Consider the following 13,345-nt stretch of genomic DNA (forward strand, 5'->3'; position numbering starts at 1 on the left):
TTTTAGATACCCGAATGCAACCTCTGGTCACCTGAATAATACTACCAGACCAGTCAGGTTTTATACCTGGACGGTCTACGTCCCACAATCTCCGGACGATATTCGCCCCAATGCATTACCTGGCACCATACGTCCCGGCAATCGCGCCCTTGCTCGATGCCACTAAGGCATTCAACTCCTTGAAGCGGAACTTCCTTTTCCCGTTGCTACACTAAATAGGTCTCAGCCCCATCTTTATCCAACAGATAAAACTACTATACATGATGCCCATGACGCGCTTGCAGGTGAACAGCCTGGTCTCTGAATCCTTCGATATCACCAGGGGGACAAGACAGGGGTTCCCCCTATCGCCCTTACTTTATGCCATTGCAACAGAGCCACTAACAGCACGTATCAGACAATATCACACACACCGCAGCATTGGGCTCACATCCCTGGGTCTGTCAGTTTCATTATACGCAGACGACATCACACTATACATGATCGACCCTAAAGAAAATTGAGCACCCGTGACACGGGAATTGATCTGATACGAGGAACTCTCCGGGGTGCGAATAAACTGGAGCAAATCTGTCATCTTCCCCTTGACATCCGGCACTCGTCCCTTCGACACTGAGTATCCAATCACCTGGACGACAGGACCAACACAGTATTTGGGGATTTGGCTGAGCAATTACCTTAACGAATTGTGTTCCGAAAACTACGGCAGAGTAATAGACTGGATCACAGAGAGGATACACTGTTGGTAGACACTGCCCCTCTCTCTGGTGGGATGCATTGCGTTGGCTAAAATGATCATACTGCCCATGCTGTTGTATCTCTTTGTTAACATCCCCATTCCTCTAACAACACACTTTTTCGAAACACTGCGCTCCCTCATGTTGAACTGGTGTGGGCGGGAAAACAGCCCAGGATAACGTGAGAGGTACTTACCCTACCCTCATCCCAAGGGGACCTGGCCGCACCTGATTTTGCATTATATGCTTACAGTGCCCTGGCGCACTTCTTACACTACTGGGTACACCCTACACCTTTCCAGCCGCATGTGGCAGTAGAAATAGACAGAGCAGCACCACTGCCACTTGCTACCACCATTTTTCAAACGTATAGGAGACCACAAGGTGAAGTTAATACAGTGGAGGCGCTGTGATGGGCTTGGACCAGACTGTGCCAGAGAGCAAAGCTAGACACGTTATACGCCCTCCCCGAAGCAATTGGCAAATCATCCACAGATACCCCCACTGGGAGATCGTAGGGCGCGGAGAGAGCGACACAGCTTAAGATATGCAAGGGCAAGGACCTATTTCCCGCAGACACCTTCCTAACTTTGCAACAGATCTGCAACAAACGCCCCCCACAGCAGAGGGCATGCTCCTGTATTGCCAGTTACGCTCCTCCTGCAGAAGTCGGTTCAACACGTTTCCACGACTCCCCGCCACTGCCTGCACTAGAAAACATACTTGCGATTGAACACGGCCGCCAGCTGATCACTAGCATATATAACACTATGCAGCAGGAATCCCCACTAATCACCCCGAAGGCTAGAGCAGTGTGGGCGGCGGATATCGGGATGGACATCTCGGACAATCAATGGCAATTGGTCTGCGGTCGGTTGTAACTACTGTACTCAAATTACCGTCTGAGATTGATCCACTTCAAGTATGTGCACCGCATAAATCAGACACCGGTACAATTGCACCGAATGGGCCTGCACCCCGAGGATCGCTGTTGGCAGTGTGGGGACGCACAGGCCAACTTCCTGCACGTGGCATGGCACTGCCGGCCGGTGGCTAACTTCTGGATATATACATTGCGGCACATACAGTCCATTACTGGACATAAGCTGCCCTGCACACCGCTCGCGGTGCTGCTGGGTGACAACACTGATCTTCCACCCAAACGCAAAAGATTGACTTTGATGCTGTTAATTATGGCTAAACGCCAAGTAGCCATTCATTGGAGAGCGACTCAGCCGCCGACCACAAAAAATTGGATTATTAGTGTCACACACTGTAAAACGCAACTGGAGACATATTGGGAACAGCTGCCAGCGCAGTGCCGCACAAGAGATTTCTGGGAGCCGTTTGTAAACTGGCTGAACGTGATGAACATAGACAACCTTTAATGTGCTTAAAAGGTATTATTAATTTCTTTCCTGAAATTGAAGACCAGGATCCCTCTGCCTCTCACTAAAGTGTAGTCTCGGCATAGGAAAATATATACGACAACCACTGTTGCCATACTGTTATGTTCTGTTGTTGATTTTATCCGGTATATGCTGCGAATGAAATTGATGGTTATGACACCCATGGCCTGAAGGCCGAGTAATGCTTGATGATTGTCTTGTTGAATGTAATTGTCACTTTTTGTTTTTGTTACAAATGCCAATAAAAACAAATTTAAAAAAATTACCATGGAAACCCAGGCCAGAAAACTGCAGTGACTAATAAGCTCACGTCCAGGCTATAGAAACTTCAAGTAGTAGAGAACGCTGCTTCCAGGATCTTTCCTAAAATTCCCAAGCACCATTCATCCAGTCCAGCACCAGCAGCCCTGCATGGATACCAGTTCAGAAAATAATTCAAGTCATCATCCAGAAACTAACCACCCCCTATGTTCCAAGGCGGTCTCTTTGGTCCGGGAAGATAGAGCTTCCTCAGGTACCTACGGTCAGCAGAGAAAGGGGCAGCGTCTATTCCTTTGCTTACCTTGTCCCTAAACTATGGATCTGTCTCCCCATTGCCCTCAGATTTCAAAAGTCAGAAGCTAGTTTCAGAAAACTCTTAAAAACTCATATTTTCAATGCTCGCCACTAGCCTGAAGTTCATCAAAGCATTCCGGCTGGTGGGGTTGTTATCAGCACTGGAAGGCCCGGCCGGGTAGCTATGCGCTATACTAAAACATCAGAATAGAATAGTTATGTAGAGCCCTTTCTGCAACCGAGTCAGGTTGGGGGAAAAAGACAGACAATTCAATAGATTGATTACGGTGGAATTGAAAGGAAAATGCTACTTACCAGTATGCATCTGTTCTTGGCATGTGGGGCTGCTGACATTCATATCTTAGCATAGATCGCCGCCTAGTGTTGGGTCCAGATGTTTGCACTTTGTTGTCCTGGAAGAGTCTTCGAAGTATCACGAGATAGGTGACTCCTCCCCTGGACTACAGTGCGCATGGGCATCTTCTCCATCCTCAGATTGTTTTTCGCCATTGTGGCAAAGATGGAGTACAGAAAAGTAAGAGATGACCATGTAAATGAATGTAGAAAGAATTACAGCAGCTATGACAGGCACGGGGGAGGAGGGTGGGCGATATGAATGTCAGCAGCCCCACATGCCAAGAACAGATGCATACTGGTAAGTAGCATTTTCCGTTCGAGGCATGTGGGCTGCTGAATTCATATCTTAGCATAGACTGTATAGCAGTATCTCCTCTAGCGGTGGTCACCTGTACCAGCTGCAGCAGTTTGAAAAAGAGTTCTGAGGACAGCCTGGCCTACAGCAGCTTGCTGCTTTGCTTGCACGTCTACACAGTAGTGTTTAGTGAAAGTGTGGATGGTAGACCATGTAGCCGCCCTACATATGTCTTCTAGTGGAATATTTCCTAGAAAAGCCATGGATGCCCCCATTTTGCGCATTGAGTGGGCTTTTGGGGGGACTGTTAGAGTGCACTTAGCCTTTTGATAGCATATCTGAATGCATTTAACTATCCATCTGGCTATTCCTGTTTTTGAAATGGGGTTACCCTTATGTTGTGGTGAAAAAGCGACAAATAGTTGTTTTGTCTTTCTGAATGATTTAGTTCTGTCAATGTAATATAGCAGAGCCCTTTTTACATCTAGTGTGTGTAGGGCTCATTCAGCCACTGACTGCGGGTTTTGGAAGAAAACTGGCAATTCTATTGACTGATTGATATGGAAAGTGGATATAACTTTCGGCATAAACTTGGGGTTAGTACGGAGCACTACCTTATTGTGGTGTATCTGCATGAAAGGTTCTTGAATGGTTAGTGCTTGTAGCACACCCACTCGCCTGAGGGAGGTAATGGCTATCAAAAATGCCGCCTTCCATTTTAAGAATTGTAATTCATATGAATGGAGTGGTTCGAAAGGTGGCCCCATAAGTCTGGTAAGTACTACGTTTAAGTTCCAGATTGGCGCAGGTGGATGTTTTGGAGGGTTAATTCTTATAAGTCCTTCCATAAAAGCTTTGATAGCTGGAATTTTGAACAGGGACGCGTGTTGTCTGTTTTGGAGATATGCTGCTATAGCAGCAAGGTGTAGCCTTATGGAAGAGTATGCTAGATTGCATCTTTGCAGATGTAACAAGTAACAGATTATGTTTTGGATGGAGGCATCTAATGGATTGATTTGGTTATTATTGCAGTAAATTACAAATCTTTTCCATTTAGCCACGTAGCATGCTCTAGTAGTTGGGCGTCTTGCTTCCTTGATAATGTTCATACAGTCTGGAGGCAAGTTAAGATATCTGAACTCTAAGACTTCAGGAGCCAGATCACTAGGTTCATCTGACTGGGATCTGGGTGCCTGATTTCTCCATGGTTCTGAGTTAGTAGCTGTGGTGATAGTCGCAGTCTTTGGTGGGGAACTACTGAGAGTTCTAGGAGCGCCGTGTATCATGGCTGTCTTGGCCAGGTGGGAGCAACCAGGATCATTGTGAATGACTGTTGCCTTAGTTTGCGTGCTACCAATGGAATCAGTGATGTTGGTGGAAAAGCGTACGCAAATCTGCCTGACCAGTTCATCCATATCGCATTGCCTTGTGACAACGGGTGTGGGAACCTGGCGGCAAAGGACTAGCATTTTGAGTTTTCTTTTGTGGCAAACAGATCTATTTCTGGATGTCCCCACTTTTGGAAGAATGGTTGGAGAACTTGAGGGTGAATCTCCGATTCGTGTATCTGTTGGCTGTGTCTGCTTAGTAGATCTGCGATCTGATTGTCTATTCCTGGGAGGTGGTCTGCCATGAGAAAGATGTTTTTGGGAATTGACCACCTCCATATGCTCTATGCTAGGGGAGACAGCTGCGGAGAGTGTGACCCTCCGTGTTTCTGGATGTAGTACATGGCTGTCATGTTGTCCGACCGGATTAACACAGCCTTGTCGTACAAGTATTTCTGAAAGGCTTTCATTGCTAGAAATACTGCTAGCAACTCTAAGTGGTTTATATGCAGTGTCTTTTGCTTGACTGTCCAGAGCCCTTGGACCGTGTATTGAAGTAGGTGGGCTCCCAAACCTGTCAGTGATGCGTCCGCTGTTAATACTACTTGTGGAACTGGCTCTTGGAACAGTCGACCCTTGGAAAGGTTTTGTGGGTTCCACCACTGCAGAGAGTTGTAAGTGTGACTGTCTACCAACACTAGGTCTTTTAGTTGTCCTTGAGCCTGGTTCCACTGCCGTGCTAGGCATTCCTGCAATGGACGCATTTGAAGTCGGGTATGAGGGACAATGCATATGCAGGAGGCCATCATGCCTATAAGCTGCATGAACACTCGAGCTGGCAAGGAGTGTTGTGGTTGAAATTTTTGAATTAGAGACTTCATGTTGGCTATCCTGGCTGGATTTGGATATGCCTTTGTCACTGAGGTATCTGTTGTTGCTCCCAGATATTGCTGTATGTGGGAGGGCTGCAGATGTGATTTTTCTGTAATTTATGGAAAATCCTAGACTGTGCAGTAGCTGGATTGTCTGAGATGTATGGTTTGCACACTGTGCGTATGAGTTAGCTTTTATGAGCCAATCGTCCAGGTAGGGGAACATATGGATGTGTTGCCGTCTTAGGTGTGCTGCTACTACTGCCAGGCATTTTGTAAAAACCCTTGGTGCTGTAGTAACTCCGAAGGGGAGAACTTTGAATTGATAGTGGTAACCTTCTATTGTGAACCTGAGGTATTTCTTGTGAGCTGGATGTATAGGTATGTGAAAATTTGCATCTTTGAGGTCTAATGTAGCAATGAAGTCACCTTGCTGGAGTAACAGGAGTACTTGTTGTAGAGTGATCATATGGAAATGCTCTGAGAGTATGTATTGGATCAGAGGTCTGAGGTCCAATATTGGTCTGAGGGACCCGTCTTTTTTGGGAATAAGGAAGTATAGGGAGTATACTCCTGTCCCCTGATATTGAAAAGGGACTGGCTCTATGACTCCCTTTTCCAGCATGGATATCACCTCTTCTTGTAACAGCGTGATGTGTTCTTTGGACATTGGACGGTGTTTGGGTGGTATGTTGGGTGGAGTAGAAGTGAGTTCCAGGCAATAACCATACTGGATAATTTGTCTCACCCACCTGTCTGTGGTAATTGCGTTCCAGACTGGTAGGAATTGTGTTATTCTGCCTCCGACTGGTGTTAAGTGGTCTGGAGGGAGTGTGAACAAGTCACTGTTTGGTGGCGGAGGAGGCTCTGGTGTTGTTGCCGCCACGTCCTCTGCCTTTGCTATTGTTGCCTCTATAACCTTCTCTATTAGAGCCCTTATTAAAGGTGCTCCGAGTATTACTTTTGAATGTAGAGGAAGTTTGGGATGTGTTGCCTCTACCTGAGCCTCGAAAGGAGGAGCGGCGAAAGGAACTCCTAGATTGTTGAAACTGAAGTGCCCCCATAGACTTAGCAGTATCAGTATCTTTTTTCATCTTTTCTAAGATGGTGTCTACTGCAGGGCCAAACAAGAAATCTTGGTTAACTGGCTGGTTGAGGATGGTTGACTGCACTACATTCTTAAATCAGGAAATGTGTAGCCACGCATGCCGGCGTAGTAACATGCCAGTGTTGATGAACCTGGCTGCTGTGTCAGCTGCGTCAAGTGCACATTTAATGGAAGCGTTTGGGATAAACTTGCCTTCCTGTATGAGGTTGTTAACTTTAGTTTTAAAAGGTTCTGGCAGGTGTAGTAAGCCCTCCAGTTGGTCATAATGTGCTCTATCGTAGCGTGCTAATAGAGCTTGTGTGTTTGCAATTTTCCAAGTGTTTGCTGCTTGGGATGCCACTCTTTTGCCGGAGGCTTTTAATATCTTTGACTCTTTGTCAGGAGGGGGAGCATCTCCTTTTGTCTGTGAATTAGCTCGCTTTTGAGCGTTTGATACAACTAGTGAGTCTAACAGCAACTGTGACTTAATATAAGAAGGGTCTGTAGGGGCTGCTTTATACTTCTTCTCAATTCTGGGATTGAGGACACGCGCTCTGGCTGGGTCTTTGAATATGTCTGGCGCATGTTTTAGCACCCCTTTTAACATAGGAAGTGTACGTACATTCTTTTCTGATGTTGGAAAAGTATCAAATAGGAAGTATTCTTCTATTGGGTCAGTGTGCATGTCTACGTTATGATATTTAGCTGCCCTGTCCACCAGTTGGTTAAAGGCAATGGTGTTGTCAGTAGGCACAAATAAACCGGAGATTGAAGGTAGAATTATAGAGTGGGATTCTTACTCCACAGACTTGGTTGTATAAACAAAATGAATCCTACTGGGGGTGTCAGAGAAGTGTTCACCACAGTGGTATGGGAGCACTTAGTGTTTTATAAAATACCCCTCACACACCAAAAGGCCCCTTGGCGTCATGCTTCATCATCTGGGTGTTCGCACCCCTCTAACGGGATGCGGTGTGTTACGACCTACGACTACGCGGGAGCACTTATAGGAATAACTATGTGTGGTGCATGTGATGCATGTGATTTAGGGATATTTTATGTGAGTGGTGGGATTTAGTGAAGGATTAAAAAATACCTGGCTCGTGGGTAAAATAGATTTTTTTTTATTCGTAACCCCGGGCTGGTACTAATAAAAGAAGTGAAGTGCGAGTTTAGACCTGTCGTGTTAATGGACAGTACCACATTGTCAGTATGCAACAGCTTTGTAGGATATGCAGAGGTGTCAGGGATGGGTTGTGGGTCGTATGTATCATAAGGATCATTCTGATCATCCCATGTGTTATCCTGTATATCTTGATCCTCAGGTTCTACAAAATTATCTTGAGGATCTTCTTCTATGTTTTCGGTCTAATCATAACCTGATGTAGGAGAGTAAAGCACAAAAGGCATGTTAGGATAGAAAGGAAGAGGAGTGAAAGGCTTGAAGGTAATGTTCCAAAGTCTTTTTTCTTTGGAGGACCAGGGGAAGAAGAGTCAGTGTCCAATGGTCTCTTCTTCCTGTGATAAACTGTTACTTGTGCTGTTTGAGGGTCTATATACAGTTCAGATTGTTCCTCGCTCTCTGGATCAGGATGGAAGAGTTCTTCCTCAACTGGCCGTGGTTTCCGTGCCGATGATTTTGGCTTAGTCACTTGTTTGTGGTAAGTCTTTGGCTCGAGGGCCTTCGGCTGTGGAGCTTTTTTCGGCTTGACTGCTGTTTTTGGGTCAGTGACCTTTTTCGGGTCGGCGATTCCCTTTTGTTCGACCTTCATTGGTTCGACGACCTTTTTCGGATTGACCGTTTTTTTTGTGGTCGATAACCTATTTTGGATCGATTGGTGTTTTCGGTCCGATTACCTTTTTCGGATCGACCGTTTTTTTCGTAGACTCAACTGCCTTCTTCGGGTTGACAGGATTTTTAGTGTGACCTGCTTTTTGGAGGTCGACACTGTTTTTTGGCTCGACGGCCTTTGTCTAGTCGTCTATTGTTTTGGGATCGACGACCCTTTTTGTCTCGACGCCCTTTTTTGTATCGATGATTTTTTTCGGCTCTGCAACCTTTTTCAGTTCAGCTGCCTTTTTGGGAAGAGTGTAGCTCGTTCTCAGGGTATCAGAAGGCTTGGGTTTGGTCTTCGGAGCCGAGCCGGAAGGCGGCGTCTCTGAAGGAGTTTGTCGATCTCGGCTAAGACCTCTAGGCGATGCTTCGACCGGAGCCTCGTCCTCAGATGAAAGTGGGGTTGGGGGCTTAATACTCACGGTTTGCCCCGGTGTGATCTGGGCATCGGAGTCCGACTGGTCTTCTACGGTGACAATTTCTAGGTCGAAGTCCGCCGCTTCTGGGAGGTCATGTTCTTCTTTGAAAATGCTCTCCGGTTCCGGTGCCTGCCGCTGCATCTCTTGTCTAGCGGCCCTTCGGTTCCGGGTAGTTTTCTTCGACCGGAACTGGGCACAAGCTGGACAGTTTTCCTCGTTGTGTTCGGGAGATAGGCACTTGTTGCATACTGTATGTTTATCAGTATGTGGGAATTTGGAGTGACATAGTGGGCACCTTTTAAACGGGGTCCTTTCCATCCGCAGCAGGCCCACGTGGCGTCGAAAGGCCCAACGGCCCGCGTCGACGACCGGATTGAGATGGAAAGTCTTTATGAGTCAAGGGGTACGAGAACAATACCGTCGAGGTAGAAGGCCTTTTGGCCTTAGAAAGTTGAAAAGTTTCGGTTCCGAAGTTGTAGTTGAGGAATAGCATCCGAACCCAATGGCGGAAAAAAACAATCTGAGGATGGAGAAGATGCCCATGCGCACTGTAGTCCAGGGGAGGAGTCACTTATCTCGTGATACTTCGAAGACTCTTCCAGGACAACGAAGTGCAAACATCCGGACCCAACACTAGGCGGCGATCTATGCTAAGATATGAATTCAGCAGCCCACATGCCTCGAACAAACACATTCGGAAGACATGTAACATTGGTATGAAATACCATCCTATCTCTCTGCAATTGGAAGACAGATTCTTCTAAAGTTTATGCCTGAAGCTCACTGACACGTCTGAGTGAAGTGATAGCAACTAGGAATGTCACTTTCCAGGATAAAAACTGGAGGGGGCAGGAGTGGAGGAGTTCAAATTGAGGACTCATTATTCTTAGTCTTATTAATACAATATTTAAGTTCCACGTAGGAGCTGGTGGCAGTTTGTGTGGAATCACTCTTTTAAGACCTTCCAGAAATGCTTTCATGACTGAAATCCTGAGTAGGGAAGAGTGATGTCTGTTCTGTAGATATAAAGAAAAACCAAAGGAAATGATGGACGGAGCGTTGACAATACAAGCACTCACCCCCAGTCAACTGATCTGGGTTTAATCCATCACCATTCTTTAGCCCACTCTGCCACCCCTGTTCAGACATGGCCATATGCAAATCAGTCTGACCCTGTGCCTCAAGGGAACAGTCCAGCCCGAACTGCCAAGCCATGCCTTCCCTGGACCGGAAACAAGCTACTGAGGACCGCTTTCTGGCATTTCAGCCGTATTCAGCCCGGCTTGCTTGAATCCAGTGGCAAAGTGAGCAATGGACTTACGTCTGAGCATACCCTGCCAACTTATGGCGAACAAAGAAAAACCAAAGGAAATGATGGACGGAGCGTTGACAATACAAGCACTCACCCCCAGTCAACTGATCTGGGTTTAATCCATCACCATTCTTTAGCCCACTCTGCCAACCCCAGTTCAGACATGACCATATGCAAATCAGTCTAACCGTGTGCCTCATGGGAACAGTCCAGCCCGAACTGCCAAGCATGCCTTCCCTGGACCGGAAACAAGCTACCGAGGACCGGTTTCTGGCATTTCAGCCGTCTTCAGCCCGGCTTGCTTGAATCCAGTGGCAAAGTGAGCAAGGGACTCACGTCTGAGCATACCCTGCCAACTTATGGCGAACAAAGAAAAACCAAAGGAAATGATGGATGGCGATCTATGCTAAGATATGAATTCAGCAGCCCACATGCCTCGAACAAACACATTCAGAAGACATGTAACATTGGTATGAAATACCATCCTATCTCTCTACAATTGGAAGACAGATTCTTCTAAAGTTTATGCCTGAAGCTCACTGACACGTCTGAGTGAAGTGATAGCAACTAGGAATGTCACCTTCCAGGATAAAAACTGGAGGGGGCAGGAGTGGAGGAGTTCAAATTGAGGACCCATTATTCTTAGTCTTGTTAATACAATATTTAAGTTCCACGTAGGAGATGGTGGTAGTCTGGGTGGAATCACTCTTTTAAGACCTTCCAGAAATGCTTTCATGACTGAAATCCTGTGTAGGGAAGAGTGATGTCTGTTCTGTAGATATGCCACTACTACAACTAGGTGTACCCTTATAGATGTAAAAACTAAACCAGAGGTATGAAATTAAATAAGTAGCAGACAATGTCTTGAAATTTGGCTGCTAATGGATGAACATGATTGGAATGACAGTAGTGAATAAACCTTTTCCATTTAGCAGCATAACAGTAGTAGGCCTACGTGCCTCTTTAAGAATGTCCATGCACTGCTATGAGAGATCAGATAGCCAAATTCGAAGACTTCAGGAGCCAGATCGCACGGTTGAGGTACCTGAGATGTTGATGTCTGATTTTTTCTGTGGTTCTGCATGAAAAGGTCCTGCCTGTTCAGCACTATTTTGTGGGGAGCTACTGAGAGTTCCAGGATTGTGCCTGAACATCTTCCACCGAGCAACTGCTGCTGTGGTGAAAGTATCTGATTGCGAAGTTGAATGTCTGGAGGTGTGGAAGTGAGCACCAGGCAATAACCAGGTTGGATAAGCATCCACCGGGCTGAGGTGATGTTACGCAGGCGGGAAAGTGGGCCACAGATTATGTTAGCATCTTATGACCCTCTTTGTAAATATTGGATTTTATTTACCTATAAAGGTGATCTTCTTCTTTGAAGTTAAAGTACTGACTGGACATTGGAGTTATTCAATAAAATGTATGTGTCACACCATATATCTTTTTCACCCCGACCACCTCCTAAAGTAAGCCTTGACTGCCCACCATAACTACCCTGAGAATGTCAAGTGCCCAAAGGAGGCCATTTCATTCTCCAGTTGCAGTGCAATATTATTGTGGTCCCAGATCATCAGTTTTAAATGACAGTACCCATACATGACATTTCCCAGTGATTAGTGGCTGCCCTCAAGACACCCCAAATAACCTTCTCACTCATCAACTGTATCTTTAGAAACAAAGCAGGCAAAGTGGCACACCTTTGATGGATGAACTACTTAAAGTGCATTAAACTATATTACATTAGTAGGATATATGCTACCCCAGTCCATAAAGTATATAATTGGCACTCTGGCATGTCAGCTATTTCAAGGGAATAGCTATATTGTTATAGTGTTGCTAGAGCCCGGTCCTTGATCCTATCATCTTCACTGAAAAATCTATTAAATTACAGGGAGAGGTGAAAGGTACATGGGTTCAACCATGAGAGAACAATCAGTGCTCACTGTGATTGCGCACGTACGAGTGGCAATGTTCACACACATTCCTTTACAAATTTGCCATTACAAAGCTTGGTTGGCACTCCCTGTTAGCTCTATCTAGATCCTGCGAACAGATCTACCTTAATTAATGGTACTCAGCTGACTGGTTGTACCTAAAAGTAACGACTAAACATAAGGAATGGGAATTGTTTAAAGATGCATAAGATTTGGGTTCCCGTTAAAGAAGGTACAAAGTGAATCCTTCTTTTTACTAATACAGGAGTAAAATTAAATATCCAAATAAAAGTCTTACTGCTTTCTCCAATCTTCCTAAGATGCTGAAGAAGTCCAGGTTTAAGATCACTGCGAAGGAAGCATCCGGCAAGCCCAGGTAGGAGTATTCTGCAAAGATAACAAAGAGTGCACTTTATTTTCACTCATGTTAACCTCAGTGCCAGTGTGAAACAGAAGGCAGCCTGTAATAGGAGCACCCAATAAAGGCCACTGGGATGATAGGCACAAAGAGTTGTGCAAGATGATTGCAAGACCTTTACACCATATGTGCCTCTAATGGACAGGGTGAGAAACAACTCTTGCCCTGGACATTCTAAAGTATTGCAAAGAGCAGGAGTTCCAGACCAGTGTAGCAGTTGAAAAGTACGCCCCAGCTGCAGAATAAGGGAAACAGCTTTTACCACACATTTTTTTACCAAATATGCTTTTACCACGCAGGTAAGTACCACACAGGTATATATTTGTACCTTTACCATGCAGTACTTTAACCACGCAGGTAAAAAAATGTTTTAAATAACAACATTTTTACGCTTTTTTATTTATTTTATTTAAGTGATTTTGGTTTGGGTAGAGAGGGAAAGATGATACATGAAATAAAAGGCAGCAGGGTATTTCATGAGTCTAGGCGGAAAGTAGCTTCTTTATATGGAGGACCATGCAACACCACAGACACTGTGCTCACCTCAAATGTCTGTTTTTCTAGTATATACATACATATATATGGTGTGAGAGCAATTGAACATTTCCCTAGAATGAAGCCTACGAGATTCTCGGATTATAATCGGATGCTACTTGAAAAGATGGAGTAGTGCTTGACTAAGAACATTTTCCTGTTGGGAAATTAATTGTTCCAACAAGAACGAGGGATGGATTTTGCTGCTTCCCCGCCCCCAGTTATGCGAATTGACATCTTGGCTGGTGGGAGGA

The 13,345-nt window shown here is 45.4% G+C and overlaps 1 protein-coding gene across 1 annotated transcript in view; it reads right to left on the reverse strand.

The window, feature by feature from the left end:
• Nucleotides 1-13,345, reverse strand: part of LOC147701798 (sacsin-like) — a 234,503-nt gene that overhangs the window by 44,732 nt on the left and 176,426 nt on the right. Inside the window, exon 7 of the mRNA XM_086930424.1 lies at nt 12,438-12,526. Within this exon, the coding sequence (XP_086786550.1) occupies nt 12,438-12,526 (89 nt within the window). The remainder of the gene's footprint in view (nt 1-12,437; nt 12,527-13,345) is intronic.

The sequence above is a fragment of the Lissotriton vulgaris genome, chromosome 7 (genome assembly GCF_964263255.1).
Source record: "Lissotriton vulgaris chromosome 7, aLisVul1.2, whole genome shotgun sequence".
Classification (NCBI taxonomy): domain Eukaryota; kingdom Metazoa; phylum Chordata; class Amphibia; order Caudata; family Salamandridae; genus Lissotriton; species Lissotriton vulgaris.